Source organism: Bipolaris sorokiniana (assembly GCF_000338995.1).
Source record: "Bipolaris sorokiniana ND90Pr unplaced genomic scaffold COCSAscaffold_8, whole genome shotgun sequence".
In the NCBI taxonomy this organism is placed as follows: domain Eukaryota; kingdom Fungi; phylum Ascomycota; class Dothideomycetes; order Pleosporales; family Pleosporaceae; genus Bipolaris; species Bipolaris sorokiniana.
The window spans coordinates 1600056-1626060 of record NW_006911902.1 but is presented as its reverse complement, the minus strand read 5'-3'; the positions used below and the strand labels follow the sequence as shown (position 1 = coordinate 1626060).

The 26005-nt window shown below is 49.0% G+C and overlaps 10 protein-coding genes across 10 annotated transcripts; 5 read left to right on the top strand and 5 right to left on the bottom strand.

The window, feature by feature from the left end:
* Positions 1 to 338: 338 nt before the first annotated feature.
* COCSADRAFT_65155 (uncharacterized protein) lies at positions 339 to 734 on the top strand (the record flags this gene model as incomplete). Its single annotated transcript, XM_007702729.1, has 2 exons — positions 339 to 384; positions 439 to 734. Coding segments are annotated over 2 exons (342 nt in total), but the record flags the coding sequence as incomplete, so codon positions are not given.
* A 3545-nt stretch (positions 735 to 4279) lies between these two features.
* On the top strand, positions 4280 to 5275 carry COCSADRAFT_161311 (uncharacterized protein; the record flags this gene model as incomplete). The annotated part of the gene is made up of 2 exons (XM_007702728.1): positions 4280 to 4444; positions 4499 to 5275. The coding sequence occupies 2 exons, from the start codon at positions 4280 to 4282 to the stop codon at positions 5273 to 5275; spliced, it is 942 nt and encodes a 313-aa protein (XP_007700918.1).
* A 172-nt stretch (positions 5276 to 5447) lies between these two features.
* Positions 5448 to 8271, bottom strand: COCSADRAFT_90612 (uncharacterized protein; the record flags this gene model as incomplete). Its single annotated transcript, XM_007702727.1, has 3 exons — positions 5448 to 8007; positions 8067 to 8153; positions 8210 to 8271. 3 exons carry the CDS (start codon positions 8269 to 8271, stop codon positions 5448 to 5450), a joined length of 2709 nt encoding a protein of 902 aa, XP_007700917.1.
* Positions 8272 to 8642: 371 nt separating this feature from the next.
* Positions 8643 to 10781, top strand: COCSADRAFT_144538 (uncharacterized protein). Its single transcript, XM_007702726.1, has 3 exons — positions 8643 to 9303; positions 9354 to 10178; positions 10228 to 10781. Exons 1-3 carry the CDS (start codon positions 8793 to 8795, stop codon positions 10413 to 10415), a joined length of 1524 nt encoding a protein of 507 aa, XP_007700916.1. The 5' UTR covers positions 8643 to 8792; the 3' UTR covers positions 10416 to 10781.
* Positions 10782 to 14614: 3833 nt separating this feature from the next.
* On the top strand, positions 14615 to 16521 carry COCSADRAFT_92023 (uncharacterized protein; the record flags this gene model as incomplete). Its single annotated transcript, XM_007702725.1, has 3 exons — positions 14615 to 15067; positions 15119 to 15352; positions 15403 to 16521. The coding sequence occupies 3 exons, from the start codon at positions 14615 to 14617 to the stop codon at positions 16519 to 16521; spliced, it is 1806 nt and encodes a 601-aa protein (XP_007700915.1).
* A 544-nt stretch (positions 16522 to 17065) lies between these two features.
* COCSADRAFT_37670 (uncharacterized protein) lies at positions 17066 to 18226 on the bottom strand. The gene is made up of 4 exons (XM_007702297.1): positions 18107 to 18226; positions 17819 to 18034; positions 17307 to 17757; positions 17066 to 17237 (listed from the first exon to the last, which is right to left on the bottom strand). The coding sequence occupies exons 1-4, from the start codon at positions 18137 to 18139 to the stop codon at positions 17146 to 17148; spliced, it is 792 nt and encodes a 263-aa protein (XP_007700487.1). The 5' UTR covers positions 18140 to 18226; the 3' UTR covers positions 17066 to 17145.
* An 844-nt stretch (positions 18227 to 19070) lies between these two features.
* COCSADRAFT_182109 (uncharacterized protein) lies at positions 19071 to 20527 on the bottom strand (the record flags this gene model as incomplete). Its single annotated transcript, XM_007702724.1, has 5 exons — positions 19071 to 19570; positions 19636 to 19791; positions 19846 to 20140; positions 20200 to 20424; positions 20495 to 20527. 5 exons carry the CDS (start codon positions 20525 to 20527, stop codon positions 19221 to 19223), a joined length of 1059 nt encoding a protein of 352 aa, XP_007700914.1. The 3' UTR covers positions 19071 to 19220.
* A 1549-nt stretch (positions 20528 to 22076) lies between these two features.
* Positions 22077 to 22766, top strand: COCSADRAFT_56490 (uncharacterized protein; the record flags this gene model as incomplete). The annotated part of the gene is made up of 1 exon (XM_007702312.1): positions 22077 to 22766. A coding segment is annotated over one exon (690 nt), but the record flags the coding sequence as incomplete, so codon positions are not given.
* A 186-nt stretch (positions 22767 to 22952) lies between these two features.
* COCSADRAFT_92026 (uncharacterized protein) lies at positions 22953 to 23603 on the bottom strand (the record flags this gene model as incomplete). Its single annotated transcript, XM_007702723.1, has 1 exon — positions 22953 to 23603. One exon carries the CDS (start codon positions 23601 to 23603, stop codon positions 22953 to 22955), a length of 651 nt encoding a protein of 216 aa, XP_007700913.1.
* Positions 23604 to 24320: 717 nt separating this feature from the next.
* On the bottom strand, positions 24321 to 25961 carry COCSADRAFT_37666 (uncharacterized protein). Its single transcript, XM_007702296.1, has 2 exons — positions 25065 to 25961; positions 24321 to 24983 (listed from the first exon to the last, which is right to left on the bottom strand). The coding sequence occupies exons 1-2, from the start codon at positions 25877 to 25879 to the stop codon at positions 24632 to 24634; spliced, it is 1167 nt and encodes a 388-aa protein (XP_007700486.1). The 5' UTR covers positions 25880 to 25961; the 3' UTR covers positions 24321 to 24631.
* Between the last annotated feature and the right edge of the window lie 44 nt (positions 25962 to 26005).

The following is a 26005-nucleotide window of genomic DNA, read 5'->3' as shown; positions in this document are numbered from 1 at the left end:
GAGCCACCACTCTCTTGAGTTCCAAGAGTTCCTGCAAGGAGAATAATATCTATACTCTCTGTATGCCGCCGCACTCATCTCACCTACTCCAGCCTCTTGACGTTGGCTGTTTCTCGCCATTAAAGCGTGCGTACAGCCGGGAGGTAGAGAGTCTAATCCGCTACCATATCAACTACATCACTAAGCTCGAGTTTCTGCCAGCGTTTAAGGTAGCGTTCGATCGATCCTTCACGCCAGCCAATATCTGCTCTGCCTTCCGTGGCGCAGGCCTTGTTCCTCTCCAACCAGACGCTGTTCTATCAAAGCTTGATATAAAGCTCCGTACGCCTACTCCACCAGCTGTTCTAGAGGCTCTATGGCAGGCTCGTACGCCTAGCAACACACGTGAGCTTGAAGCTCAATCGACGTTAATACGCGATCGCGTTCAGCGGCACCAAGGCTCATCACTAGCTTCAATTATTGCAGCAATTGACCAGCTTAAGAAGGGGGCAGAGGTAATGATACTCTCGGCTGAGCTAATGCGCGATCGGATCACCAGCCTTGAGAGAGCTAATGCAGCAGCAACGAAGCGTAGGCAGCGTAAAAAAAAGCAAATACAGAAGCAAGGAGTGCTAACAAAGGGAGCTGGAGAGGATCTACTTGCTCAGCGTGAGGCTGATCAGCAGATTGCTCATGAAGAGCGTCAAGGAGGAGAGCGATCAGGTGCTAGTCGCCAGGCTCTTGCGCGCTGTAGTAGGTGTAGAGAGACTGGCCATAATGCGCGTACATGCAAGAAAGATACTATAGGTACTACTTAATATATTATATTAATATATATCAAGATAGTTACATTGTGGTGGCACTATACGCTTATAGAGGTGCGTAGGTTTGGTGGGTGCGCGACTCGCTTGCCTGCGCGACTCGCTTATCCATCACGTTAGCATCTCTAGATGCTAAGCTAGTAACGAATATAGAGCTTAAAGATGACGAGTACGAGGTCAAGAAAATTAAGGACCTACAGAAAATTAGTAGTTAGTAGAAGTACTTAGTTAAGTAGTAAGGATAGCCTAAAAGCTATAATACTTGGGAACCTAAAGGAAACCTAACGAACTGTAAGTTACTAGTACGTGAATACCACTAGAAGTATCTAGAGAAGCGAGGGGAAGCCCCTTGAAGAGAAAAGAATAGTTAAAAGAAGGATTATAGTAATTAGCCTATAACCCACCTAGATTAGCCAATGGTCTGGATAGCGATAGTTCGACAATAGGAAGGCCCGTACCTCTAGGAGCTGAACTCCTCTCGGCCTGCTCTTTCGTACGATCTTAAATAGTAAGAATCGCAAGATCGCGACGCGCGAAAACCCGTTTACGCTTCTTTACTTCTAGAAGCTCTAACTTCTATTAAGAAAGCTATGCCTTAAGACGAGCTATAGCTAGTTCTCGTTCTTTACGTTTCTCTTAAACTTTCTCCCACTCTTTCTCGAAAATAAAAAGACTACACTTAGTACTAATGGAAATGTAACTAGCGCAATAACCCGTTGTTGTCTCTATAAAATAACGTAACTTCTTCTCTTTATAACGCTTATAGCGGAACTCTATTTTAAGGCTCTCTTACTCTACGCGGGCGGCCTGGGAACGCTTCTGCTTAGTCGAAGTTTGAGAACGTAGGGCACGGGGCTTATGGACCTTAGGTATGGTTAGGAAGGCTACGAGGCAGAGACGGCTATAACGAGTGGACGGGCTCTAACCTTATATACAGCCGGCGTCTTAATACGCGGCACGGGAAAATAATATTCTAGGGTATTGAGACGATAGCTCTAAGAGGGGAGGTAATGTTATAAGTAATAAAAAGGATTCTCTTCTTGATAAATGACGAGATGGCGGAAGGCCTATGGACGTCCACGTCAGAAGGTAATAATCAACGCGGGGCGCTGATCACGTGACGTGGTATCTCGCTAAGGCAGGATATCTGGAGATGCTAGACCCTCAGGAGATGCTAGGACATTAGGAGATGCTAGGATATCTGGAGATGCTAGTAACATTAGAGATGTTAAGGGCTTGGCTAGATGTTAGGACTGGAAGTAATGAGGATATAAGGATAGATGGATTTTATTATTTACTCTCGTTATAGTTAACTTAAATTGTACTTTCTTACTAGTATCTTTACTTAACAAGATTGTTATAAGTTAGTCTATTAAATAGATTAGTCTTGTCAAACCCTCCTTAAGCACGCTAACTCCACTGTATCGCCAGACAAGCCTCACGGAACACTAACGTAATACTCACCTGCCTTAGTGCGGACCAGGATAGAGAAGTATAGACCTATACCCCGTGTAACATCGAAGTACTACGTCGTCCTAGTCAATTCGTACTTATAGCTGCTTAAACTTAGCTATATACGCTAATACTAAACTAGTCTACTTTAGGCGAGTTATTACTTTCTTTACTTAGTTCTAAGTATCTACTTCCCTAAAGATATATCCTATCTCTTTTTTAAATTCGGCCTAACTAGTGAATAAGGCGTGCGTCTCGTTCTTCGTTCCTTTATTTTTAATATTTAATAGGTAGTCCTCTACGTATAGCTATATCTAGCTTAACGCTTATTCTTTTATATAGGTGCTAGCTATAAGAATCTTCTTCTAGTTATTAAGTACTTCGTTAAATTCGTAGTATAAGTTAATATTAGTAAGAAATGTCTATAACTCTATACAACTTCTATTATACTTTTCTAAGGTTACTATCTTTAGCTTCTTAAGTAGTTTCTTATTTAAGGTAGCTATTAGTTAGCCTATAAGTTAGTTAATCGTATTCTATAACTTAGCTATCTACCTTACTTAGGCTTAGCTCTTACGTCTAAGATTAACGAGTTCGTACTTAGAGCTCCCTACCGCTAGCTCGTTACTTTCCTCTTAGGTACTACTAGTTATATTAATATCTCCCTTAGGCACTAGGCCTAGGATGTTAACGTATTCGCTTAAATTTCCTAACATAGTTTAATCTTAATTAGACGCTGTTAGTTAATTCTTCTTCTACTAGATCTATAGGTGGTTAAAGTGTTATATAGGGTATAGGTCTATACTTCTCTATTCTAGTCCGTACTAAGGCAGGTAAGTATTACGTTAGTATTCCGTGAGGCTTGTCTGGCGATGTAGTAGAGTTAGCGTACTTAAGGAGGGTTTTAACAAGACTAATCTATTTAATAGACTAACTTGCGATAATCTTATTAAGTAAAGATACTAGTAAGAAAGTATAATTTAAGTTAACCACAACGAGAGTAAATAATGAAATCCATCCATCCTTATATCCTCATTACTTCTAGTCTTGCTATCACTGCCATCATGACTTCCTTCCTCTTCGCCTGATGTCCCTGATGGCTGCCCTCACAGGATTGCTGCCATTACATACTAGCGCCTAACGGTCGTCTTGGCGTGATGTCAATCACGTGATCTTCGCCCCGCGATGATCATTATCTTCTGACGTGGACGTCCATAGGCCTTCAGCCATCTCGTCACTTGTCAAGGAGAGAATCCTTCTTGTTACTTGTAACATCTTTCTTTATCTAATAATTACATTACCTCTACTATCTATCTATATTTTAATTACACACTTTCTAGTACTATACATATAAAACTAGGATATTATATATATCTATTAATATTAATAGATAGAAGAAAAGTTAAAATTTACAGCGCGAAATTTGGAGCTAAAGTTAGAAGATTTTTTTAATCCAGGTTTAAGAGGACAAATAGCCTTCGTAGTGCTGACTAAGCAGTAATACTAGACCGCCATCTTAAACGCCAAGAAATTTCCTATTCAACGATATATTTTTTATTAGTTTAGCGCTAATACCTATTGAGCAATGGATGTTTAAAAATCACAACTTTTTGGAGTTCTTTTTTTTTGTCACCCCACTGTAATAAGTTGTTGTGCAGCGATCCGTATATGCACAGCGTAGTGAGAAGACCAATATGATAATCGTCTAAGCAGCATTCCGGCCTAAACAGGTAGGTAGAACCGAGGTTACCAATAAGAGATAGTAACTGTCACTAGCCTAATAGTGAGATTAAGCTTCTGACTGGTGACAATCCTTTGTTGGCCTTACATCTCGCACGGCAGGGGACCTTTCACAATAAGTATGTATTGCCAACCTTGCTGTCAAGACTCGACTCAAAATCAAACTCATGCCATCATAGCAGCTGCAGAATACAATCTGGCCACTACACAGCTGCCGATACTTAACTCAAGCAACAGTTCCATGTTGATCGCCCCTTGAGGCTGAACGCGCATTACCCCGCACAAGGATGTCACTCCGCACCACTCCGGAGACCCGCTTCGATAGCTTAAATGTCTACACCACTTCATACAAGAAAATCGGCGACCATGAAATCGAAGTCAATGTCCTTGTACCTAAAGGGATCTCGCCTGGGAAGCATCCGTTGATGGTCAAATGGCACGGCGGAGGTCTAGTAAGTTGCCTGACGAGATGACAGTCTTACCAACTACTTACCATGTGTCCTCAGACCACAGGAACAGCACTGTACCCCCCATGGTACTCTGCTTATATGATCCCACTCATTGTGCGCAACAAAGCGATCGCCATTGTTCCAAATTACCGGCTGACTCCAGAGCACACTGGTGATGAGATCCTAGAAGACATTGCTTCCCTAGGAAACTGGCTTACGTCTTCGCTGCCCACGTACCTTGCATCCAAAGACTCTTCCATAGAGCCCGACTTTTCCAGGATCTTAGTCACAGGCGATTCTGCCGGCGGCTGGATGGCGCTCCAGTCAGTCCTTTCTCTACCAGAAAAGACATTCCGTGCTTGTTTCATCCAGTATCCTGTAGTAAACGCCATTCCTTATTCTCCGGACGATACCATCTTGGGTGGCCCTTTCCCACCAAAGAAGAACCTGGACGATTTCCTTGCAACCATGAAACCGGGTACCGTCGTCAGTGCAGCTACTCCGCCTGCTCGCAGCCAAATCATGCCCCTACTGCTGGCATACGGGCGCTGGGATGAGTTCTTTGGCACTGGACAGCACCTCATGCCGGACACGCGTATTGAGACTGCAAAGTCTTTTATTCCCACATATGTTCTGCATGGCAAGGATGATAGCATTGTGCCTATCAAGTGGACGGAGAAGTTTGTAGAGAGAGCGAGGGAGTTGTTTCCGGACACGAGATTCGACTTGGTCGCGCGGCCCGGTGAACATGGTTTTGATGATTCAATCTATGAAGAGGACGAGCCGTGGCTTGCGGACATGGTGAAGAACGTTGAGAAGGACTGGTTGGAGTGATTTTGTAGCTACATTTACATCGTATGGTGTATGGAGGGAGTCATAGCTACTATGGCAGTCAATGGGGGAAGGTATACTTCCATTTTCACCTGAGACACTCCGTGTCGGCGACATTGGCAATAAGAGAGAACACTCATTGAGCTTAATTTATTGTTTCTCTCTGAATAAAGTTCTACTTCCGCCAACCCTGAACAAAGTCATGGGCCCAATCAATTACTCCGGCCTTCCAATCACCCAGTGACTCTTCAATCAATCTTTCCCATCTCATCGCAGCCTCATCCTCTCCCTGAATTCCATCAGTACCCCTCTCAAGACCCAAGCGCTCTTGCACCTTCTTGACGCTGCCTTCCCTCTCAACCTTGATATCGGGAATGTTGGCCCCTTGCATAAGAGCAAAGAGATTGAGTATCAGGTTCGAAGATTTGCGCAAAGTAGACCATGCAGTATACGAGTATTGCTTGAAGGCAGAGTAGTTGGGATGCTGGACTCCGCCCATTCCTTCAATCATTTCATGAGAGAGCTTCATGGCTGGGGCAAATGGCTTTGGATCGCGACCTAGAATATAACCAAAGTCGACATGGAAAAACGCGCCCGAAGGTGCGAGCAGCAGGTTGTCTAGATGGCGATCGCCAACCCCGAGAATATAGGTGATCACGCAATACCCGGCACAGGATTTGATATACGTATCCATTGCTTCTTTTCTTACACCTAACGGAGCATTATCATCGGGGTTGTTGGCGCGCAGGTAGGCGAGGAGACTGCCTCTGTACTTTTGCCATGCCGCAGCGATCGACATGCTTGGCACAAACTGGAATGCTCCAGCTGACGACGAAGTTGCAAGGATGCGATACGGAGTGAGTTTCAGGTCGAGATTTTCCTTGCGGAGCAATCGATCCATAAGAGTGATGATTTGGATGACGAGTTGATCTTGGCGGAGGTCGTCACCAGTTTTGAAGATGATGGGGTAGGGTGTCCCGGTCGTAGTCTTGAATGATAGCACCATGGGAAGTAATGACGACTTCAGGACATTGCAATCCTCGGTTGATATTCCGGTAATTAGGATTGACGGATCGAGAGGTAGAGGTAACGGGTCAAAACTTGTAAGCTCGTTTTTGGGGTCTGCGATTGCTTTCTTGAGACGCGCAATCTTCGTAGGCCGATCACCACCGCCAAAGCGCACATCTTTTGATATTTTGGCCAGGATGGTGAGTAGCTCGCCTTGGCGTTGGAAGGTCTTGCGTATACTGATGCCTTCCGGCGTTTTTTCAAGCTCAACCATAAAGTCGTATTCTACTTTTGCGAACAGATCACGATGTTCGGGGGCTTGGTCAGCACTAAGGTCGCTAATCTCAACCATGAGATACCAATGCAAGAAGTTGCCCAAAGTGAAGCTGTTTGCAGCACGAGTGACAAGGAAACGTGCAAGTGACGAATCGTCTGCCTCGCCTGGTGCCTCATACTTAAGAGCTTGTACCAACTGCAAGAGATACAACTGGAGTTCTTCATCATCGGCTTTCTTCAAACGCTCGACGGCATAACTTCGAACAATGGGGTGGTCGAAGTGAGGTCCGAGTAATTCAAGAGCGTCATCAACATCAATCTCGGCCCACTTTTCCAGCAGTGGTGCTGCTTGCCGAACTTCTCGTGGATTCTTCCAATTGATGCACTTGACGAATTTTGTCAAGGCACGCTTGTCGCGGAGTAAGAAATACCTGAATCTCCAGATGTCGTCTCGCTCGTGCGACGTGATTTCATCAAGGGGACCCTTGGACAAGACCATGTTCAGTTTGTCACGGGCGTGCACGTTTGGTTTTCGATCGCGGTCCAACGAATCGGTCTGCTGGCTACGCATCAACTCGCGGTGTTTGTCTTCGGCGGGATTGACTCTTCGCCCAACCTCGGGATCATAAATCTTGATGAGCCGTTCTGCGTCTGCATCGCCGTACCCTACCCCATCAATGTCTATCCCGGGCCCAAAAGCGACTTCTGGTGGCGGGCGCAGCCTAACGTCAGCTTCGGTTGGCAATCGCAAATCGGAGACAGGAGGTGGCGGGTATTCAACGTCGGTGAAGACAATGGCGTGGTCGAAGCGGGGAAATTCGATATCGAGATAGAAGAGCTCATGTTCTTCGGCCTGTGCAGCGATGTCGCTGGTGCCATTCACCTTGCTTTGTCGGCTGAGAGCTGCGGCCTCAGCCGTCAGGGCGTCCTTTCGTATTTGCATCATCTTTTTGTAGACCAACCCGTCAAGCCAGTTGTTTGTCGGAAGGTCTCCCATTTCCTGCTTCTTGAGCAGCCCTTCCAGCCGGTCCATCTCAGCAATTTGCTCATCGACTGTGTCCTCGACTACCTCGGCATTCCTGGGTTTCCGCGCGGGCTGTATTACCCAAGGTGTTGAGGTGTTGGTCAGGCCATCGGCTGCCTTGTAGCGGTGTATACGACAGCGTTGCCTACCCTTATGCAGCGTGTTGTCGCTGTCGAACAGCGGTATCGTTGTGCCACCGAAAGGAACGGCATGGAGGTTAGACTGTTTGTCTTCGGCGGGCGATAGATCCCATAAGGTGATGGCTAGCTGGGCAGATGCGGGGAGGTTTGCGTACGTAACGGGCAGTTGTAGCCACTCATTCCATATGCGCGCGTTCTTGAATGACTTGTAGGCAGTCTGGACGGGGACAGTAAGGGGCTTGCTGTCGGCCCACACTTGTGCCGTGACGTATAGCTCGAAATACGGGCTACAGGCTTACTGTTAACCCTATGTCCCTACAGGAGCACCGGGTGAGGGCCGACTCACTTGATTATGGAAGCGCGATGTCTAAGGTCGGGTCGCTTCAACAGCACCGAGTAGGGAACCGGCTTCTGGTTTCCATCCAGACGATCACTGCATACACCTTCAGCACGCAGGAAACAGGTACTTCAATATGGCCGGGCTCCTACATTCGTACATGGACGGATAGCTCGGTCAAGTCAAGAGACGTCGCGAAGTTGAAGGCCTCCATCGTGGACGGTGACGAAGCTGCTTGCTACAGCATGCCATGGAGAGGAAGCACGAACTGGATGTAGGCGAATCAGGATGAAGTGTGTCGTTTGTAGTAGGGACACATGACGAGGCGAGAGGGTGTGAGTGTTGCGAACAGTAGTTCATGCGCACATGGTCATGTTCGTGTCCCAGTGGGGGGACAGGCATGAGCATCAGCAAGCATGTGGCTGGTGGTGAGCTTGGTGTGGCTTGAGCATGACCAGCCACGGGGGGGCGGGGCTGTTACCGTGACAGTGCAGTGGCGGTGCACGCAGGCTTGGCTGACGAATGCGGATGCGCTTTGGTCAGACAAAAGTCGCGCTAGGCTTGTGGGCCACAACCGCGTCGGGTGCCAGGCACAGGCGCAAGAGCAGCATAGGGCTGACAATCACTGTCTCCGCCTCAACACCACGCCCATACCCCGCGATATCCTTGTCGCTCCCTCGTCGTTTCCAGATTGTGCTGTCTTTTCTCCCGGTTCGTCCGCCGGAGCCCGCTGCAATGGCGCGCCTCAATACCCATCTTTCTGCTACGCCACAGACACGCGCCTCTACCGTCGACTCCCTCTACCGCGACCCTTCCGTAGCGCCCCGAACAGAGCAAAATGGACGCACGTCCTCCTATTCAGTAATCAGTCCAACTCGTTCCATGAACTCAGACAAAGAGAACGAATCGCCTGCAACTCGCGATAGTACCCCGCGGCGAGGCAAATCAAGGGGCCTGAGGGTCGTGTCGGCGCGTATGCCTACACCGGATTCAGGCTCGACAGATGGCAATGGCAGCAAGAGAAGGCGCACAGACAATTACACCATGTCCCGTTCACAAATATATGACGACGAGCAGAATGCGGACCAGGATGACGAAGAGGACGGCATTGACACGCCTTCACAGTCTCATCTTCAGCCTGAGCAAGAGGAAGAGGGCCATCTCAGATTCTACAACCCTAACCAAGATCCCGAGAAGCGAAGGCGGCTGCGTGCGACAATGCGCGACCATCAGCGCATGCTGGATGGTGGGTTCAGTACCGCCTTATCAGCATTGTAAACTCACTGACCAAGACAGACAATCGCGATGATCTCATCAAGGCGCATGATAGTGGCCTCCTCGATGCCCTCAGAACGCAAAACAGCCTTTTTGGCAAAGTGCGCCAAACAGCTGACGCTACCGTAGACTCCCGTTTCTTGGTCAACGCCAGTGATTTGGCAGGCAAAAAACTCAATAACGCCTTGGGCAATCACAGTGCAGGCATCGATCTAGACCAGTTCGTTTCCAAATGTATATACTTCATGAAATCAGGGGGCTACGTGGCGGGAGACGAGGACGCGCCGGCCATGCCAGTGGGCGATGACGATGATGATGACCCAGATGGTCTTGATTGGGCAATGTTAGGCCGAAGGGCATGTTTTCCCTGCAACAAGCGGCCACCTACAGCCAGTTTTCTTCTTGGTCCATTGTCAGTACAGAAGCGCATTCGATCAGCAACACAGCGGAAAGCTCGGTCCCAACGACAACCAGTCGGCCCTGCAACCCGGCCACAGGAGATCAAAGAAGGCGACATCCAGCAGAACGAAAATAACAACCTCTCCAATCTTGTCAAGGGCATCCGAAAACGATTAATCGATCATACCAAGCAAGGCGCGGACCGCGTGGAAAGCGAGCTTAGTGAGATACCGGAGAGCGAGATAGACGACGAATCGCAAAACGCCGCTTTCCGCCGATATAGAATGGCCATGACCACAGATGGAGAGCCTGCTGTCAATTTACTTGATTTCGCCATCAATCCCCACGACTTCGGCCAGACGGTCGAAAATTTATTTTATATTAGTTTCTTGGTGAGAGAAGGCAATGCCAAGATCGTCAAGGATGATGATGGCCTTCCGTTACTGGGTAAGAGCAGCCGCGTTCGTATTCCTTTTGTCTACTTACCTGTGAATAGTACCAGCAGCCCCTCGCGGCGTTTCGGAACAACGAGAAGAAAATGTCCAAAAGCATCAAGCCGTCTTCAGCCTCGACTATCCCACTTGGCGAATGTTCATTGATGCTTACAATATCAAAGAGCCTCTCATACCGCATCGTGAAAATGAAGAGGCAAATGTCGGATCAAATGGCTGGTATAATGGATAAACGTCGCTTTGTTACCTCTCATTGAGGTGTTGTTCCCTACTCTTTGGTGCATTTTCAGCTGCATAAAGCTCTTGCACGTTGCGACACGACCTGGTATCCATCCATGCCACCCGCCGTCCTTACGGTTTTACCTTCCTCCACACTCTTGTATCTCCCAATGGCCATTGTCTCGCTCCGCATAGATCATCGATTTGATTCTGAGCCAGTGCAGCGCTCGGCCGCATGACCTCCTTTCACTTATGCGCAGCCAACGGTGTCTTCGACGTTATCATCTGTTCTTAGTACTAGTACGCGATACCCCATGTTTTGCTTTCAAATATGTCAACTAGCTTGGAAAAAATGTCCGTGTCTTCTTCTTCTCTGTCCTACATCGTTGCTATGTCTTCCTGTCTCGCCGCTCGTAATAAAACTTCATCAAGTGAGTTCCTATCGTGGATGATTGAGCCTGGTTTAGCAACAACCGCGCACTGACCAAGACTGCCAAATCGTCATCCCAACCTCCCCTTGTCTCACGTAATACCCCCCCTTGAAATTGGACCGTACGTAAGGCTAGGTCATATTCAACAGCCGCTCGTGACTCTGCCTCATCCATATCAGAGCTCTGGCCAGCACGCTTTGCGCGCATTGATTACAGTCGTCGCGTCCGAATGTCCGAGTTGATGTCACTTATCGACGATGATTCATTCAGCCCCAGATCGCCTAGTATCCGCTCTTACCCTACAAGGTGTGTAGCCTCACCCAACAGAGTCAGCTGACAACCTTCCGTTGCTTCGATCCTACAGGGATAGACAACTATTTTCATATCTCCTACTTCAAAGGTTACAGTTCATCATAGCGTGCAGTGTTCGGTATCGAATTCGGACTTGGAGGGAACCAAGCATATCAGGCTCTTTCCCCTAGGGACAACACAGTGACGCAAGGATATCCCATTTCCAGGACTAGCAGTACTTAGGTTAAAGACCGTCACTGACACCCTTCAGCAGCGTAGTCGTGCGCAACCTTGTTGAAAATGGCGTACCTGGATCCTACCCAAGCCCATCTCGTATCCACTGCTCCACCCTCAGATCGCCCCCATCCTCCCCCACTCAGCAACCCGATAGATCCTGGAAGATGATCGACGAGGCGTGACGAATCCGGCAGGTCATCAACACTCTCTTTCCAAATAAGCTTTTGCCTTGGTATACGGACTGCAGAATTCTGGTATTTTTACAACTTCACGCACCCAAAGGCTCCGTACGGCCGGCTTACACCAACTTTTCTTTCTTTCACCTTCCTATTCCATGCAAGGCTATTTTTGGGTAGCAAGGACGCACGCCGTGGTAGAGCCTTTTTGGTACGCGTCGTCACGTTGGTGTTGTGGTAGGCTGGTATACAGTTTAGATGATGGGATTTTCCAGAAGCATGGGCAAGAGTAAGATTTACCTCAAGATTTTTCTTTACAAACGGTTACCGGGATGGTGCATTGGTGTTTGTTGACTCTTTTTCGCTCTCTCTCCCTATTGTTCCAAGTTCCTTCTCATGGCAACTGTTTCAAGTCAAAAAATCAACGAGTCAGGTATGATTGAACTTTCTGCGTTGCTGTCGTATTATTTCAAGGTGCTTGTGCGTTTCTCTTGTTTTGAGTTATCTGTGAAAGGTATGTATCCCGAGGTCTTCGTCGGCTATGAAAGTGTAATCTGGAAAACTCTACAAGTTTTGAAGTAATGTCATTGGCCCTGAATACGGTTCCAGTTCGTGCCGGTATTGCATTTCGTGTTGCAACAGGTCAGAAAAGGGGGTATTTCTCTAGCTCCATGGTGCAGTGATTGAGGTCGGAAAGGTGGGGTGAGGAGTTCAGTTTGACTTTCGGATACAAGGCTGGGGAACTCGGTCAGAGTACGTGGTGGTGTGGTTGTAAGAAGTCTCGGGAATCTTTCGTGGTCCAATTGTAGAGGTCTACAGGGCTGTTCTGGCCCCCGTCGCAGCCCTACAAGGACCGAATAGGCCAGTGAAGGCATGCTCGTCTCGATCCCGGAAGTCCCGGGACATGTCCGAACAACTGTCCCGTTTTCGCGCAGAGTGTATCACGTGATGTGCCGTGCCCAAATGCCGCCAAGTTGCCTGTTCGCCGAGTGGTGCATAGGGATCTCCGAAACCAGTCTTGAATTTGTGCACCATGCACGCAGATACGTGCATCCGCGTAGGGCAGAAATCAACATTTTCTGCCTTGCTAGAGAAATGACGATGAACAACAAGTAAAGTGAGTTTTAACTCATACAAGCGAAGATGCCGCATCTACTATCTACTTCGCCGTCCTAGTTTCACACCAGCTGTCACTCTGCATTATCTATTGTATGGATCTGGCGGACAAATGGCGGGCATCGGGAGCAACGAGAAGCATCCGGTTACAGATGTGATTGCCACATTTCTACCGAATATACGCAGTAGTGCGTATGTACCTATTGCAAATCTGATATGCGCAGGCATTGTGCAGAACATCATGTTCGCGCCACTGAGTCGCGTTGTGACAGTACTAGTATGGATTTGCGCAAGCTTGGAAACACCCCGCTAAATGCTATTCTTCTCTCCACCAAGCCAAGCTATTGTCACGGGCAAAATCAAGTATTGGCGCTCATAAAGGGGTTGTGAGTTTCAAAGGCTTGGTTGTAAATCATCTGCTTGGGAGTCAGATCAGTGCTGATTAATCTTAGCCCTACATACTACTATTCCTTTACGCCCGTAAATCTCGCCGCAATTTTGTCAGCACAACGATTGGGCCGCTCGACAAAAGATCGCTTACACGCGAGCTTGACATCTACTGATGATGTCGTCTACTGCTAGAAGAAACGATCGCGATTATTAATTGGCCATGAAGCCGACATAAGTATGAATTCCTGAATGAGGATAGGTAGTAATTGTCACCGTTCCTGACCCTGACACTTGGATGTCACTACACAGTGTTGTATATCCATTGAATAATTCCAGATCATGCGGAAGAGAGCATAGCACAAAGAGCTCAGCCTATGTCATTTGGGAGTAGCCATTTGAGGTCAACTTCGTATACATAAGCCCGAATTGAGAGACGATGGGGCTTGGAGATCTGCCCTTTTGTCAAGGTGTTGGATGTTTGATGGTTGGAAATCACCCATGATTGCAAAAAGCACTGGTGCTTTGGCTGTGTAACAAAGTTTTCCATTGTGATGCTATACGCTTACTCATCGTCGGGCTCCGTCAGTGTCGTTGCGAGCGCTAGTGTCACTGGCCATGGAACCTGGGCCGCTGTCATTTCTCAGCACCAACTCACAATTCAAGTAGTTTTACGAGTCTGGGCAACGAAAGTAAGAAGCTTGAGGAACGTCCAAGGCGACGAGGGTTTCAACAGCGAGGATCGTGGCGTGAGTGACGAACTTCTTGCTTGCTGCAGTTTATTTGCCCTGTACTATAACCAAGTCTGCAACAGCTCTGTGTGAAACAAAGATACCTCTCTCTGCGTGACAGCAATTGAACCCATGAGGGTCACGAAACGCCACGCCGTCTGAGCCCCAGGGCCTTATTCGCAGATGCTAGCCCGAGATGACTTAGTCAGTTACTCAACTACGAATGAGGGCTGGCGGTCGTTGTCCCGCACATGGGCTACAGGGCTCAGTGCGCGGGCCAACCGTCACTAGTGCCCGTCGTTGTCAAGTTAGCGTGTTTAGGAATTTGATATACGCCGGCTTACTTCCGCTCTCCTTCTACAAAGACATGTTCACTCCTAGCGGGATGTCGGCGATCAGTACCTATTCAGTAGACTACGACTCAGAAGCCCAATCAGTTGGTCCTGCTAATTCTCCGATCCATCCACTTCTGGGTGCAATCGCGAATTCAGACTTCGCTTGGCGGGCGCAAGCTGGCTCTTGTGCCCCTTCTGCTCGGGCACCTGAACCCCTCCGGCTCCATGCCATGTGTTTAGGAGCATTCAATCCGACTTTTTAAACTTTGCGTACTTATGTATTGGTGTCAAGAGGCATGATCGATCGGCGGCTGGTGGAAGAGCCCGCATACACGTGCGCCGTCAGACATGAACTTCCCGTTAGCTATAAGGTAGCGGTGGCGTTCACGTTCATGGTTTTTGTTCCCCAGTGTTTCCCGCATTCCTTGCCGCAACTTTCCTATGGTCCACTCCCGGCTTGCCTAATATTACTGGATCGTTTCCTTGGTCATTCCTTAAAATGGACATCATGCTCTCCCCTACCGGCACCTACTCCAGCACGGCTGTGCCACTGGAAGATCCACACCCCGAGGTTGAGCTGGCTCCCCCACATCAGTTTGAGCCAATCGTTATTCCTCGTCAAATGTCTCCTTTGTCCTCTCCTCATACTCCAGTAATCACCCGGTTACCCTCCGTTCGTTCCAAACTTGGTTCCAGAGCTAGAGCAGATAGCATTGCAACTGATGCTTGTGCCAAACGCGAATCCTACAATCTGACTGGCACAACATTCCTCATCACCAATGATGGAAGAACTCTGAAGCTGCCAGTTGCTTCAGAAAGCAAAGCTGATCCTCTCAACTGGAGTAACGCAAAGACTGCCGGGGCATTCTTTGCCATCGTCCTTTTCTCCGCCGTCTGCCTGACCGCTGCCCAGGCGCCAGCTGTGATGTTGGACAGCATCCAGAATACTTTCAAACATGAGGTTGGAAGGATCGACCTGCTTCACATGGACACTTCGCTAACAAACTTGCAGAACATAGCGCCATGGCTGATCAAAGCTCTTGTTACCGGTCCTCCTCTTTTCATGGGGATTGGATGTTTTGTCTGGGTGCCACTCTCCATCGGCTTAGGTCGTCGACCGACAGTCTTGATCGCCACCATGATTGTGTTGATTGCTACACTCGGGGCATCTCAGGCACGAACTTTTGGTCAACTAGTCGTTGCCTCTTGTTTTATCGGTCTTAGTGAAGGCCTGGGTCTTTGTCTGGTCAGTGATACATCTCAACGACCATGATGACTTGTTACTGACAATGCCAGGCATTCCTCATAGTCATTGATCTGACCTACATCAACCAAAGGCCGCGAGCAATTTCGTTCATGTGGTGCATCGCAGGCTGTTTTGGCACATCGGGCGTTGCACTGGCTCCAGTCATCGCACATCACGGACAGAATTGGCGCCAATTCTACTATTTCTGGACTATACCTGTTGTCATCTCACTCTTCGTCACCTTCGTGCTCTACCCGGAAACATACTTCAAGCGACCAACAGTGGCCTTCAACGGTCTCATACTAATGCAGAGCGCGACCGAGAAACTGACAATCTACCAAGACCGCGAGGTTGACTCGAGCATCTATCGCGATCTTCCCGAATACCCAGTCCGTACAGGGTTTGCCGGTTTTCGTGATCGCGTTGGACTCTCACGATCCCCCTTTGCATCGTGGAGTTCGGCAGGTCGGTGCTATCTCCAGATGGCTTACTGTGCGTGCAATCCCCTTCTCTTCTGGGTCTTTGTCGCATCCGGCTTCAACTCAGCAAGTATGATATTCATCGGCGCAACAAGCAGTCGCATACTCACTTCTCCTCCTTACAACCTGTCGCCTGGGGTTGTCGGCACGGTTTATGCCGCATCTGGCGTGGGAGCACTGATCGGACTTCCTGTGTGTTGGATATTTATCTGCAATGGTCTCAAGCGACTCTCACAGCGCAATCATGGTGTCCTCGAGGCCGAGCACTACCTCATCGCCTATGTTCTGCCAATCATCGTTGGCGCTTTGAGCTCTCTCCTTTATGGTCTTTCCGTCAAGCTACAATGGCATTGGGTGTTTCTCTACTTAGCCTACGGAGGTCACGGCTTCTCTCTCGTTACTTTAATGACTGCAAACACACTTTGGGTTGCGGAAGCTTTCCCACGGTGGGCTGCTCCGGCGCTTGCTGTGGTTATTGGAAGCTGTTATTTCATCTCTTTTGCAATGAGCTTTGCTCTTGTGCCTTGGGTCGAGGCCCATGGGTATCTATGGGTGGGAATTGAGCTCATGATCTTTCAGATTCTCGGTGGGCTGGTTGCGCTGCCTGTCGCGTTTTGGGGCAAGGGTATGCGACAAGCTATTGCGGGGAGATGGTCAGAAGACCGCAGTGGGGCCTTGCGTCCGCTCTGAGAGTTTCTGTTATAACCCACTAGATAGGCGATTCAACATATCCTATTCATAACTCATGTTGATGTAATATAAACAATCCGTGAAATTTGCTGGCGCTACTAGCTGTTTGTATAAGAGATCAAACCATGAAAACCCGATTGAGTTGAAGGTATGTCTATTTTCCCAGTCGCGATTTAATGATGTCACATCATTCGAGGAAAATATGTTCTCCTCATAGTGACCAATTCTAGATGGGTGGTTCCAGCCTATTTCAAACACTACGGATCAGTGTTAGATATCGACTACAAATGGAGACACAATGGTCACGGATGGTAGTATATCTTATTCATGTATATATCACTGCGTAGATTGATAAAAGTTGGGAAGAAAAAGTAAGTTTACATAGTAAGTTGCACACTCAGCAGCCGTGTGGTGATGTTTCGTGCCAGGCTTCGACCGTCGCGCTAACTTGATCACATGAGCACCTTACATATCAAAGGATATGAGATACTGTTAAATGCCTGGAAATTCGGAATTGACCTCAGAGTTGACGAACGAATTTAAAGTCTATTTGATTCTATTTTGCATCGCCTCCAACAACCAAATTCCATCTTTCCGAATGCCTCTTCCTTTTCCAACAGTCAGCTAGTACTTTGTCTCTTTCCGCACAAGCGGCTTCAGTCCAGGAAGTGCGACAACGATGATAGAGAGCGCCATCTCTACCATGCTCAGAGGATCTGCAAAAAAAATGTGTTAGCCAATCTGCTGGGTATCAAAGACGGAAGGTCGGAAAAGACAGTACTTACAAACGAGGTTCGCCTGTCCAGTACCAACTTTAAGGCAGACGAAACGCACGATACCCGATGCAATAGTCAGAGCACCCAAGCCGAAAGTAAGAGCAACGCCCGTCGAGGACCTTAGCACTCCCTTGGCCAAAAGGACAACAGGGACAGCGTAAACAACAAGGTAGCACGCTAGGTTGAGGGTGAAGTTGAGGATGAAGGGTTCTGGTGCATAGAAGACAGAGCATGCGCCATCTTCTTGAGACCATTGTTCGGAGACAGGGACACCGCAGAAGAAGGTGTCGTCAAAGAGGATCGTGACATAGCACGCGACCACAAATGCCGTAATAGCGAACAGCATCTTGCGCAATCCAGGATGACCTGCCAGATTGAAGAACGCCCAGTAAAACGCGAGCATACTCAGTTTGGGGAAGCCCATCCCGACATCGTAAAAGTAGTTTGATGCGAATGAGATCTGACAGAGAAACCAGCGTTAGTCGTGCAACTAAGTCTTTGCGGCAAAGGATAGAACTGACCTTTGATAGTTTCACAGATGTCATGTACTCGATAGAATCCATGACGCCCATTCGGAATGTGAGCGTGTCACAGATTATCAAACCCAGAGCTACCAGCGCCGACGCAATAAGTAGATAGTCGGACAAGTCGAGGCGCGAATGTAAGCGGAACAAACGCGTGTAAATGCGTAGAGCAACGAAGATGTAAGCGAAGATTAACAGGATCCATTCCGAGATCTAAAAACGATTTCATCCGTCAGCCTATACAGAACATGTATGCAGTATTGTGGCTTTGGGGAAGAAACTCACCATGCAATCTTGCCCGGTAATGCGTTTTGCCATTGTTGCTCGCGGCCGTAGTGTGACGAATATCGTGTCACGAAGCTGAAAAGGTTAAAAGCCCAATGAAGAGAAGAAGGGCGGTTCGCTCGCTTCAGAAGTTGTGAACTAACAAAACCTTCTACATGGCATTTGTATATAAGGCATGCACATTAGCTATACTTGCAGGGGGGGCACAGATAGATTGCACCAGCGCACATCTCGCAACGACAAGACCTTGGGTCGTATGTTGGAGGGGAGGGGCGACTGCACCACCTATCATGAGAGGTTGCAGACCGGATATTAGCCCCCAATAGTGTCGAAGGAATGATAGACATGTCCATTGCATGCATGCACGCGGAAGGGGGCTCTGGGAATGGGAGGCGGTTTTGAAGCCGCGAAGGAATGGGCCGGTCCCAACAGCAGCCCATGTCTGGCTTGTCGGCTGGACCGTTGGCCTGGGTTTTCAACTACTACCTAGACTGAAGGCGGGAATAGCATGGGGCCATATGGACCACTTTTCATCCATAGTATTTTTCTAGGCATTGGCTTCGATGGTAAAAGTTGTCGTGTGATTACAAGGTATGGACGTACAGATACATCAGCGTCAGTCGTTGTTTACTATGTGTAGGGGTTGGACATGTGTTCTTAATTGTGGTTTGGCATGGAACCGGTGGCTTAATTTGCCAGACAAAGTGCAATATAAGCGAAGCATTCTGCCAATGTTGATCCACCCCACAGCATGCTTGCGGCACGGTTCGAAGCCAAGGTGAATGAAGACGTCTGGAAAGGTGGAGCCAGCGGCGTTCAGGGCTCGCTTGGAGCAGCTCCCCGTGAGGCGCGGGCGCTCGGCCACCAACGCGGACCGCCATGTGAACATGGATGAACAGCGCCATCACGACCAGAGCATGCCAATGGCTACGCGCTCACCAAGGACGAATCCTGAACTTTCATGGCTAGTAATTATTAATAAGGAAAATCTACTGAGCCTGGTGTTACTGTACTCCATTAACGGACCCTGTCTCGATCCTTCAGTATCATACCACCTCGCTCGGCCCCCGTACTGGCTGAAAATCCTGTCGGGCGGCCAGCTCCGGGATAATTCTCATGGCAATCTTCCAACAGGTTCGTTGTTTTCATCCTGCGACCGCGAAAACTGCACACTGACCCGCCGCGTCTCGTAAATGACATCCTTCCTTCCAAAACTATTCAGCTCCACTTCGCTTCCAGACTCCTCGTCGCTATGTATGCGAACGGTGTGTTTTCCTCTTCTGGAAGGACGCATAAATCCCTGGGAGCCATTGGCAGGCGTCCGTTGGCCATAGGTCGTGCGGGAATCCGATGTGCGTGATTTTTTGTGGAAGGAGAAGAAGCTACCGCGCCGAAGGAATGATCTCATGGATGGTAGCGATACTACGATAATAGCAATGGCCAGCTCAGCCATTGAAAGCACAACTGCAAATGTGTTAGTGCTGGTGACCTCTTTGCAGCTCTGCTGCGTCCAGAATATGACGACATACAAACGTTCGTCCAGGCATAAATGACCTCTATTGTCACAAATCGAATAACACTCATTGCTATGGTGACTGCCCCGAGGCAAAATGTGACGATAAGACCCCAGATCTGACGGCGCTGGAGCTGCAATGAGTGAAGAAGTGGGAACGGCAATCCGAAAACTGCCGCTTGGTCAGATTCTGGCTGAGAATATAGTGAATATTTCGAGAGCATACTCAACATGTCGGACACAATATTCATACCCCAGTCGATCCTGAAGACCGCTTTTGAAGTGAAGGTATTACATGCATCTTCTTCCAGAGACCAGTTGACTGAAACCTCAGAACCGCACCAGAAGGTATCTAGAAAGAATGTTGTGATCATGGCGCTTCCCGTGAATACCGCCACTGCATAGAGCGCTTTTCGTAACCATGGCATTGTCGGCGGGATCAGACGAAAGTATAGCGCGAGGATGGCTAGTTTTGGCAAGTAAATTCCGATATCATAGAAGGCATTGCCAGCAAATTGTACCTGTTGGGAGGGTTGTCAGCTCACTAGTACCCCATGAGCTGCCAGATTAGACTCCCTACTTTCTTGAGGGCAATGGCGCGAGCATCCGACATTTCCACTTCGTCCTCCGCCATACCACCCCATTCGTATGTCAAGACATCGGTCACGAAGAGTCCGATGGCGTCGAGTATTGATGCGACCAGGAAGCAATCGCTTAAGGTAAGATGTTGCCGCTGCACGAATCGTGGAACAAGACGACCAGACGCTACGAATGTAGAGAGACCTAATAACATGGCCTCAATGGGCTTTGCACACGAGCTTTAGTAAATATCGAGACGCACCACCTCTTCGGCATTGCTATAATGGAACACTCACAATAACAGCTTCTGAAGCAACTCCAACCGCCATGGTGACACACTGCAGCCTTGGAACCCAATACTCAACGAAAAGCAAAAAAATCGGGATGAAAATCCAACCGCATGTCCAGGCGCTTCATCTTTCTTTTCATTGTGTTCACTGGATATGAAAAAACCCAACCGTAGGGTACTACCAGATTGTGCCAGCCCGTACCGAAATGGCCCGCCGCCTACTGGGCGCCTGTGCCTGGCTCATGCAATGGCAGTGTAAGCCTCATCTTACGCAAACCATATTGATCGGAAATAATGCGCCAGTGTAGCCTAGCTCTGTGTTGTATGCAGACGCGGGGTTTGTCCATCCAATAGGGTGTTGGGAGGCTATATGAGGAATGCAGGGATTGGTTCTAGAGGCTGGATAGAACGAAGTTCTGCGGCATAATGTGGTCTCATCTACCCATGGAGGAAGTTTGCCGCTGGACTTTTCTACATGTTAGGCCCTCCGCTGTGGAGGAGCGCATTTCGTCTAAGCGGGAGGAAGCCAATTCCCCTCGGCGTTACCTATGTGGCTGAATGCTGTGCGACTCCATTTCTGTAGAGGCGAAATCCTCTTACGTATGAACCTTTTCGTGTCGAGATGCTACATATAGATACAGCCGTGTTTGTATAGAAAGAGATGGCCGTCAAATGAGCGCAACAGTGGAGTAATGTTGAGTGCGTGCTCGAGCCTGACGCTGAACACACTGTGGCTTGGTCAGATATACCCCCTAGTACGGCAGAAATACCAACTGGACACAGATGTCTCGAGCAGTTCTCTTTATCCCACCAATTCCAGGTGTACTAAGAGCCCCTAATGATGGTAAGGGCGATGTGATACAATAGCCAAGGACGGATTGGCTGTAAAGAGACGGGATCACAACCAAGGGACCAAAGTAACCGAGTTTCATACCCTCGAGGTATCTGCGACATCTTGTGCCCACACGTTCGCACCCTCGGCTTGATGGAGAAAAGTTGATGGCGCAATAGTACATAGGCCATGATCTGCGTTGCAAAGAAAGGGGAGAACTGAGGAATGACGTAATGTCAGACCCTGACAGCCCTTTTTCTCCACCAAGCCCACGACACCCGCCAACCACCATCCACCACACATCGACTTCTGCAAATCCTATCGCAAACAAGCAATGGCGCAGTCCAGAATCCGGGTAGTGGCCGTTATCAGTGAGGCCAAGCCCTGCAGCGCGACGTGGGAATGCGCTAGGAACCGGTTTTGCGTACCTGCGCAAGGCCTGGTAGACTAGTGACGGCATAAGGCGTCTGGAGAGATAGTGGAGAGCGGTACATTTACGACATCGATAAATCCGCGCGATGAACGTCCCTTGAAACCCTGCACATTGTGTGGGGTCTGTCCACTGGCGACCTGTAGCCATATTCAATATCAACTATTGTCGAAAAGACTATCAATGCGGTCTTCATCGAAGCCAACAAGCGATACAGCCATGACATCCTCCGTATCAGAGTCAGCAACCAATTACTACACACCCAGCAACAAGAAGGAGAGGGGAATAAATAACAACGGCTCGGCGGGGTCTTATATCCCTACCAAACCACCACCAAGTCGCACGCCTTCAACACGCATAGCCCACACAGCGCGACCACCACGCCAACATGGGCAAACTGCAAACTCGGTACCAACCAATCCACGCTCTCAAAGACCGGGTCTTGAGCGCCGCCGTACCACAGCACGCACACGCTACATTGACATGCTGCTCGGCCTCGATTCCGTCTCCCCACTGCACAACCTGCTCTGTTCAGCATTCGTCTGGCTTCTACTAGCCGGCTACATTGTCTTCCCCGCGACCTTTACCAAACTCCAACGCACCGACTCGAAGCCCGGGGACAACGGCTTCAGCGCTGCGGCTCTGAAAACCGTGCGCAACATTCCTCTGCTGTACGTCGCGGCCTTTGCATGTGGCATTGGCGTCGTGGGGTGTCTGTGGCTGTGGTGGCAACATCGCAAAAACTACGTGTGGGTGATTCATAGGATTTTCCTGCCTGCACTGCTGAATAGCATTGCGGGTCTCATCTCGACGATTGTGAATGTGTATTCTGCGCAGGACGGGCAGTACAGTATTACTGCTCGTGTGACAATTGTGGTTACGGCGGCATGCAGTGTCGTTGCTGCTGCGCTGTTCTTGGTCTACAACACCATCATGCTAGGGATCGTGAGAAGGCGACATGAAAGGGAGATTGCGGCTGTTGAGAAGGGGCAGGCAAGACGAGACGCCAGTCATGAAGAGGCAGTTTGAAATTGGCTTTTTTCCTTTTTCTTTACTACAAGATGTAGCGGTGCTAACATTGTTCAACCCCATCTTATCCTTAATATAAAAGAAAAAAACCCCCCTCTCCCAAACTCCATATCCCCATACAATAATGAAATGAAAAAAAAATCTAACTTCTTGCCATGGCAGCCCAAACCCCATCTACAACTCGTCCCTCCCCTCCCTCGCCCTCACCACCATCGCCTCAACCGTAAACCTAACCTCCTTATCCCCCACACTCTCATGCCTAACCTTGCCAACCACCTTCCCATCCCCAAGCTCATTACTATACCTCTCAAGCCCCTCAAACACGCCCTCACACTGCCCCCCTTGCTCCTCCTCCTCCACATCCTCCACCCAAAGCGGCAGCAAAGGATAAATCGCGCCCGGGGCAAAAAACACCAAGTCATCCTGTACACTAAAGTGGCGCTGCAGACTCTCCTTCTTGAGCCACTCGCGCACTTTGTAGGGCACGTCGGTCATGTGCATGGCGATGAGCTCGCGGCCCACGCCGTGGACGTCGATGCCGTCCCAGGAGCCTGCGTAGAGTTGCTTGTTGTAGAAGACTTTGAGTTGGGGGGCTTGCTCGGCGAGGTCCGGGTAGAGTTCGTTGAGTTTGTAGATTTTGGCCGTGTAGCTGGATGAGGAGCGGCAGTGCTGCGTGTAAGGGGCAAGAGTGGTGTCATTCCATTTTGCGGTCCAGAGGGCGCCGACGGGGGTTGGTTCGTCGGCGGGTGGGGTGGAGGAGTCTGGGGAGGCGGAGGCGGAGGCGGAGAGGAGGAGGGGGGAGAGGAGGGGGAGGAGGAAGCGCATCTTCTCTCTCTCTCTCTTTTTATCCTTTTGATAGATTTGAGGTGTATTGTTTTTCTCCTTGTACTTTTCTGGGGAAACAAGGTGTATAAATACTCCACGTCAACGATAAACGGCTTCCGCGAAATCAAGCTCTAAAAATGACCGTTCAGATGCGACTCGACCTTGCAGTCAAAAAAGAAAAAGAAGAATGTAAGTGACTTTTACTTCTCCAGAAAAGACTCTCCAAACCCGCGCCATCTTATACGATAAGGATGTTATACATCTTGCAAGTTAATGCCATTCTGTCCTCTTCTCGCACCATAATTAAGACCGAACAAAAAGTGTGTCCCATGACGTTTCGCTATTCCGCCTCACTATCCCGCTTTCCATATTAACCGGCAAGGATGCACGCCGACGCGATCACCAACGCGATAGATTAAAAGAACACAGTAGACCAAGAAGCTTGACATGCGACGGTTTTCTCGGTACATGCTTGGCCGAAGCCTGCACGCACGTGTCTCATAGACATTGTATAGTTCCGGGTTATTAGCTGTATGTATTGGGGACTGGGTAAGTACTATACTGTGGGGAGCTTTGCGGGGAGGAGAGTCATGTGCGAGTGGCGGGGTGTGTTGCGCGACAGGCTAGAGCGGATTTGTCCGACTCCATATACTGCATACGCCAGTCATAGCAGATTTTCGCTAGTCTGCATTTTGGTAAGCATTACTGACGAAATACCTAAGTATATGTAGTTAGATTATTGCAGTGAGGTTATATTTCGTTGCGCAGGGGAAATAGTCTATGAAAACTGGATATACAATGGAAGCCATGATAATGCAAAACCCATCCAAAAGTCGATGCTCGTAAATGCCCGAGAGAAAGATCATGCATCTGTGGATGTAAGTACTCGCTCTATACATACCTGAAACTCGTCGTTGCCGCTCATCAGCTTTTAGACTCCTCTTTAACATGCCAGTAGTATCGAAATCCATTCATCATCAACACGTTGAAAAAGACGTAACTCCATCTTCCATCTCCCAAACACCCACCTAAGACTCCCCCCCATTCTCCACGGCCTGCCTCCTCTTCACCGCCAACTCCCTCCTCTTCCTCTGCTCACTCCCCGCATGCGAAATCGCCATGACCATATTGAACACAAACGTGCCGACGAAAATCACAACCACAAACGCCAAGATGACAAGCACACTAACCATGCTGAAGACGACAAATGCAAACGCCGCTTGCACAAATGCTTGATCGTTTTCGAGAGAAATGGGCGATGTGGAGGGAAGCGAGAAACTGACTTCCATGGCTGATAGCACGACAGAGAAGAAAACGAAGACGATCAGGACCCAGGAGAATTTGCGCTGGAAGAAGATGACGTAGCGGTTGTAGCCCCATCTGATCAACAAGCTCGTAGTCAGCAAAAAACCCTTTTCCACAAAGACTCAAAGAGAAGAAAGCCGGAGGGGAAATACATACAGATACCCCCTCACAAAATGCGTATGCGCATATCTCACCCGATACGTCGTATTAATCCTGCCCAACCTCAAATCCCCAAACTGATACCTCTTATTAACCTGATGCAACGTATCAATATCCACATGGCTGATAAAATCGCTGACAAAGGCCTTCCACCAGTGCCAGGTTACAAACGACGGAAGCAGCGAGTTCTCATGCGCAATCTTGAGGTCCAAGGGTGTAGTAACTAGCCACACATAGCTAACGAGGAAGCCGGCTGCGCTTTTCCAGAGCCAACCTGGTTCGCGTTTGCCGTCGGCATCGTCGTAGTTGCAGATCCAGTCGGTCCAGAATTTGTGGCAGAGGATCCATTCTGGGAGGGGCTTGATGAGCAGCTTCGAGCTGAATTTGAGGAGGTGCAGGTCCATTTGTTGGGTTTGGATGACTTGCATGCCGAGCATTGTGTAGCGGTGCAGAGGACGGGCGCGCATGGGACGGCCGGCCATCCAGAGGTGGCCATGGATGCGGTTTAGGCGAGCAAGGTCGAGGTCAAAGGCGAGAAAAGCTGGGATTTCATACTCGGGTCTGATGATGTGGTCGCTTTTGCCGGTTATGGTGGGAAGGGAGTCAAGGGCTGATAAAGGCTGACTGGTGGATGATTGAAGAAAAGGTTGTGTGTTGCTAGGAGAAATGGTTCCACTCTGATTGGTGATACCAACTGTTGACTGAGTATTATCCGCATCCGCGTTGGAGTTTGGAGGAATAGGTTGTGGAGAGAAGGGAGGCTTGAGCATGTAGCTCTGATGATTCATTTGAACTGGCGTCTTCTCAGCCATAGTATTTCCCTTGGGCGAGAACCAGGGTAAAATCAGACAAGGCGCTGAGCCATATATAAGTTTGTCGCAGGCTGCGGGTGTGGCAGTGTCACGATGCTCTTACACGTGCAAGCATACCAGGCACAC

What these genes read in the sequence shown, in the direction of transcription:
- COCSADRAFT_37666 (XM_007702296.1), bottom strand. Translation starts at nt 25,879, where the DNA reads ATGGCTGAGAAGACGCCAGTTCAAATGAATCATCAGAGCTACATGCTC. An exon ending in CATTTTGTGAGGGGGTATCT is followed by an intron (nt 24,984 to 25,064) that starts GTATGTATTTCC and finishes CTTGTTGATCAG; the next exon opens with ATGGGGCTACAACCGCTACG.
- COCSADRAFT_144538 (XM_007702726.1), top strand. Translation starts at nt 8,793, where the DNA reads ATGGCGCGCCTCAATACCCATCTTTCTGCTACGCCACAGACACGCGCC. An exon ending in CCATCAGCGCATGCTGGATG is followed by an intron (nt 9,304 to 9,353) that starts GTGGGTTCAGTA and finishes TGACCAAGACAG; the next exon opens with ACAATCGCGATGATCTCATC. An exon ending in TGATGGCCTTCCGTTACTGG is followed by an intron (nt 10,179 to 10,227) that starts GTAAGAGCAGCC and finishes ACCTGTGAATAG; the next exon opens with TACCAGCAGCCCCTCGCGGC.
- COCSADRAFT_37670 (XM_007702297.1), bottom strand. Translation starts at nt 18,139, where the DNA reads ATGGCAAAACGCATTACCGGGCAAGATTGCATG. An exon ending in TTACCGGGCAAGATTGCATG is followed by an intron (nt 18,035 to 18,106) that starts GTGAGTTTCTTC and finishes AATCGTTTTTAG; the next exon opens with ATCTCGGAATGGATCCTGTT. An exon ending in CATCTGTGAAACTATCAAAG is followed by an intron (nt 17,758 to 17,818) that starts GTCAGTTCTATC and finishes TTTCTCTGTCAG; the next exon opens with ATCTCATTCGCATCAAACTA.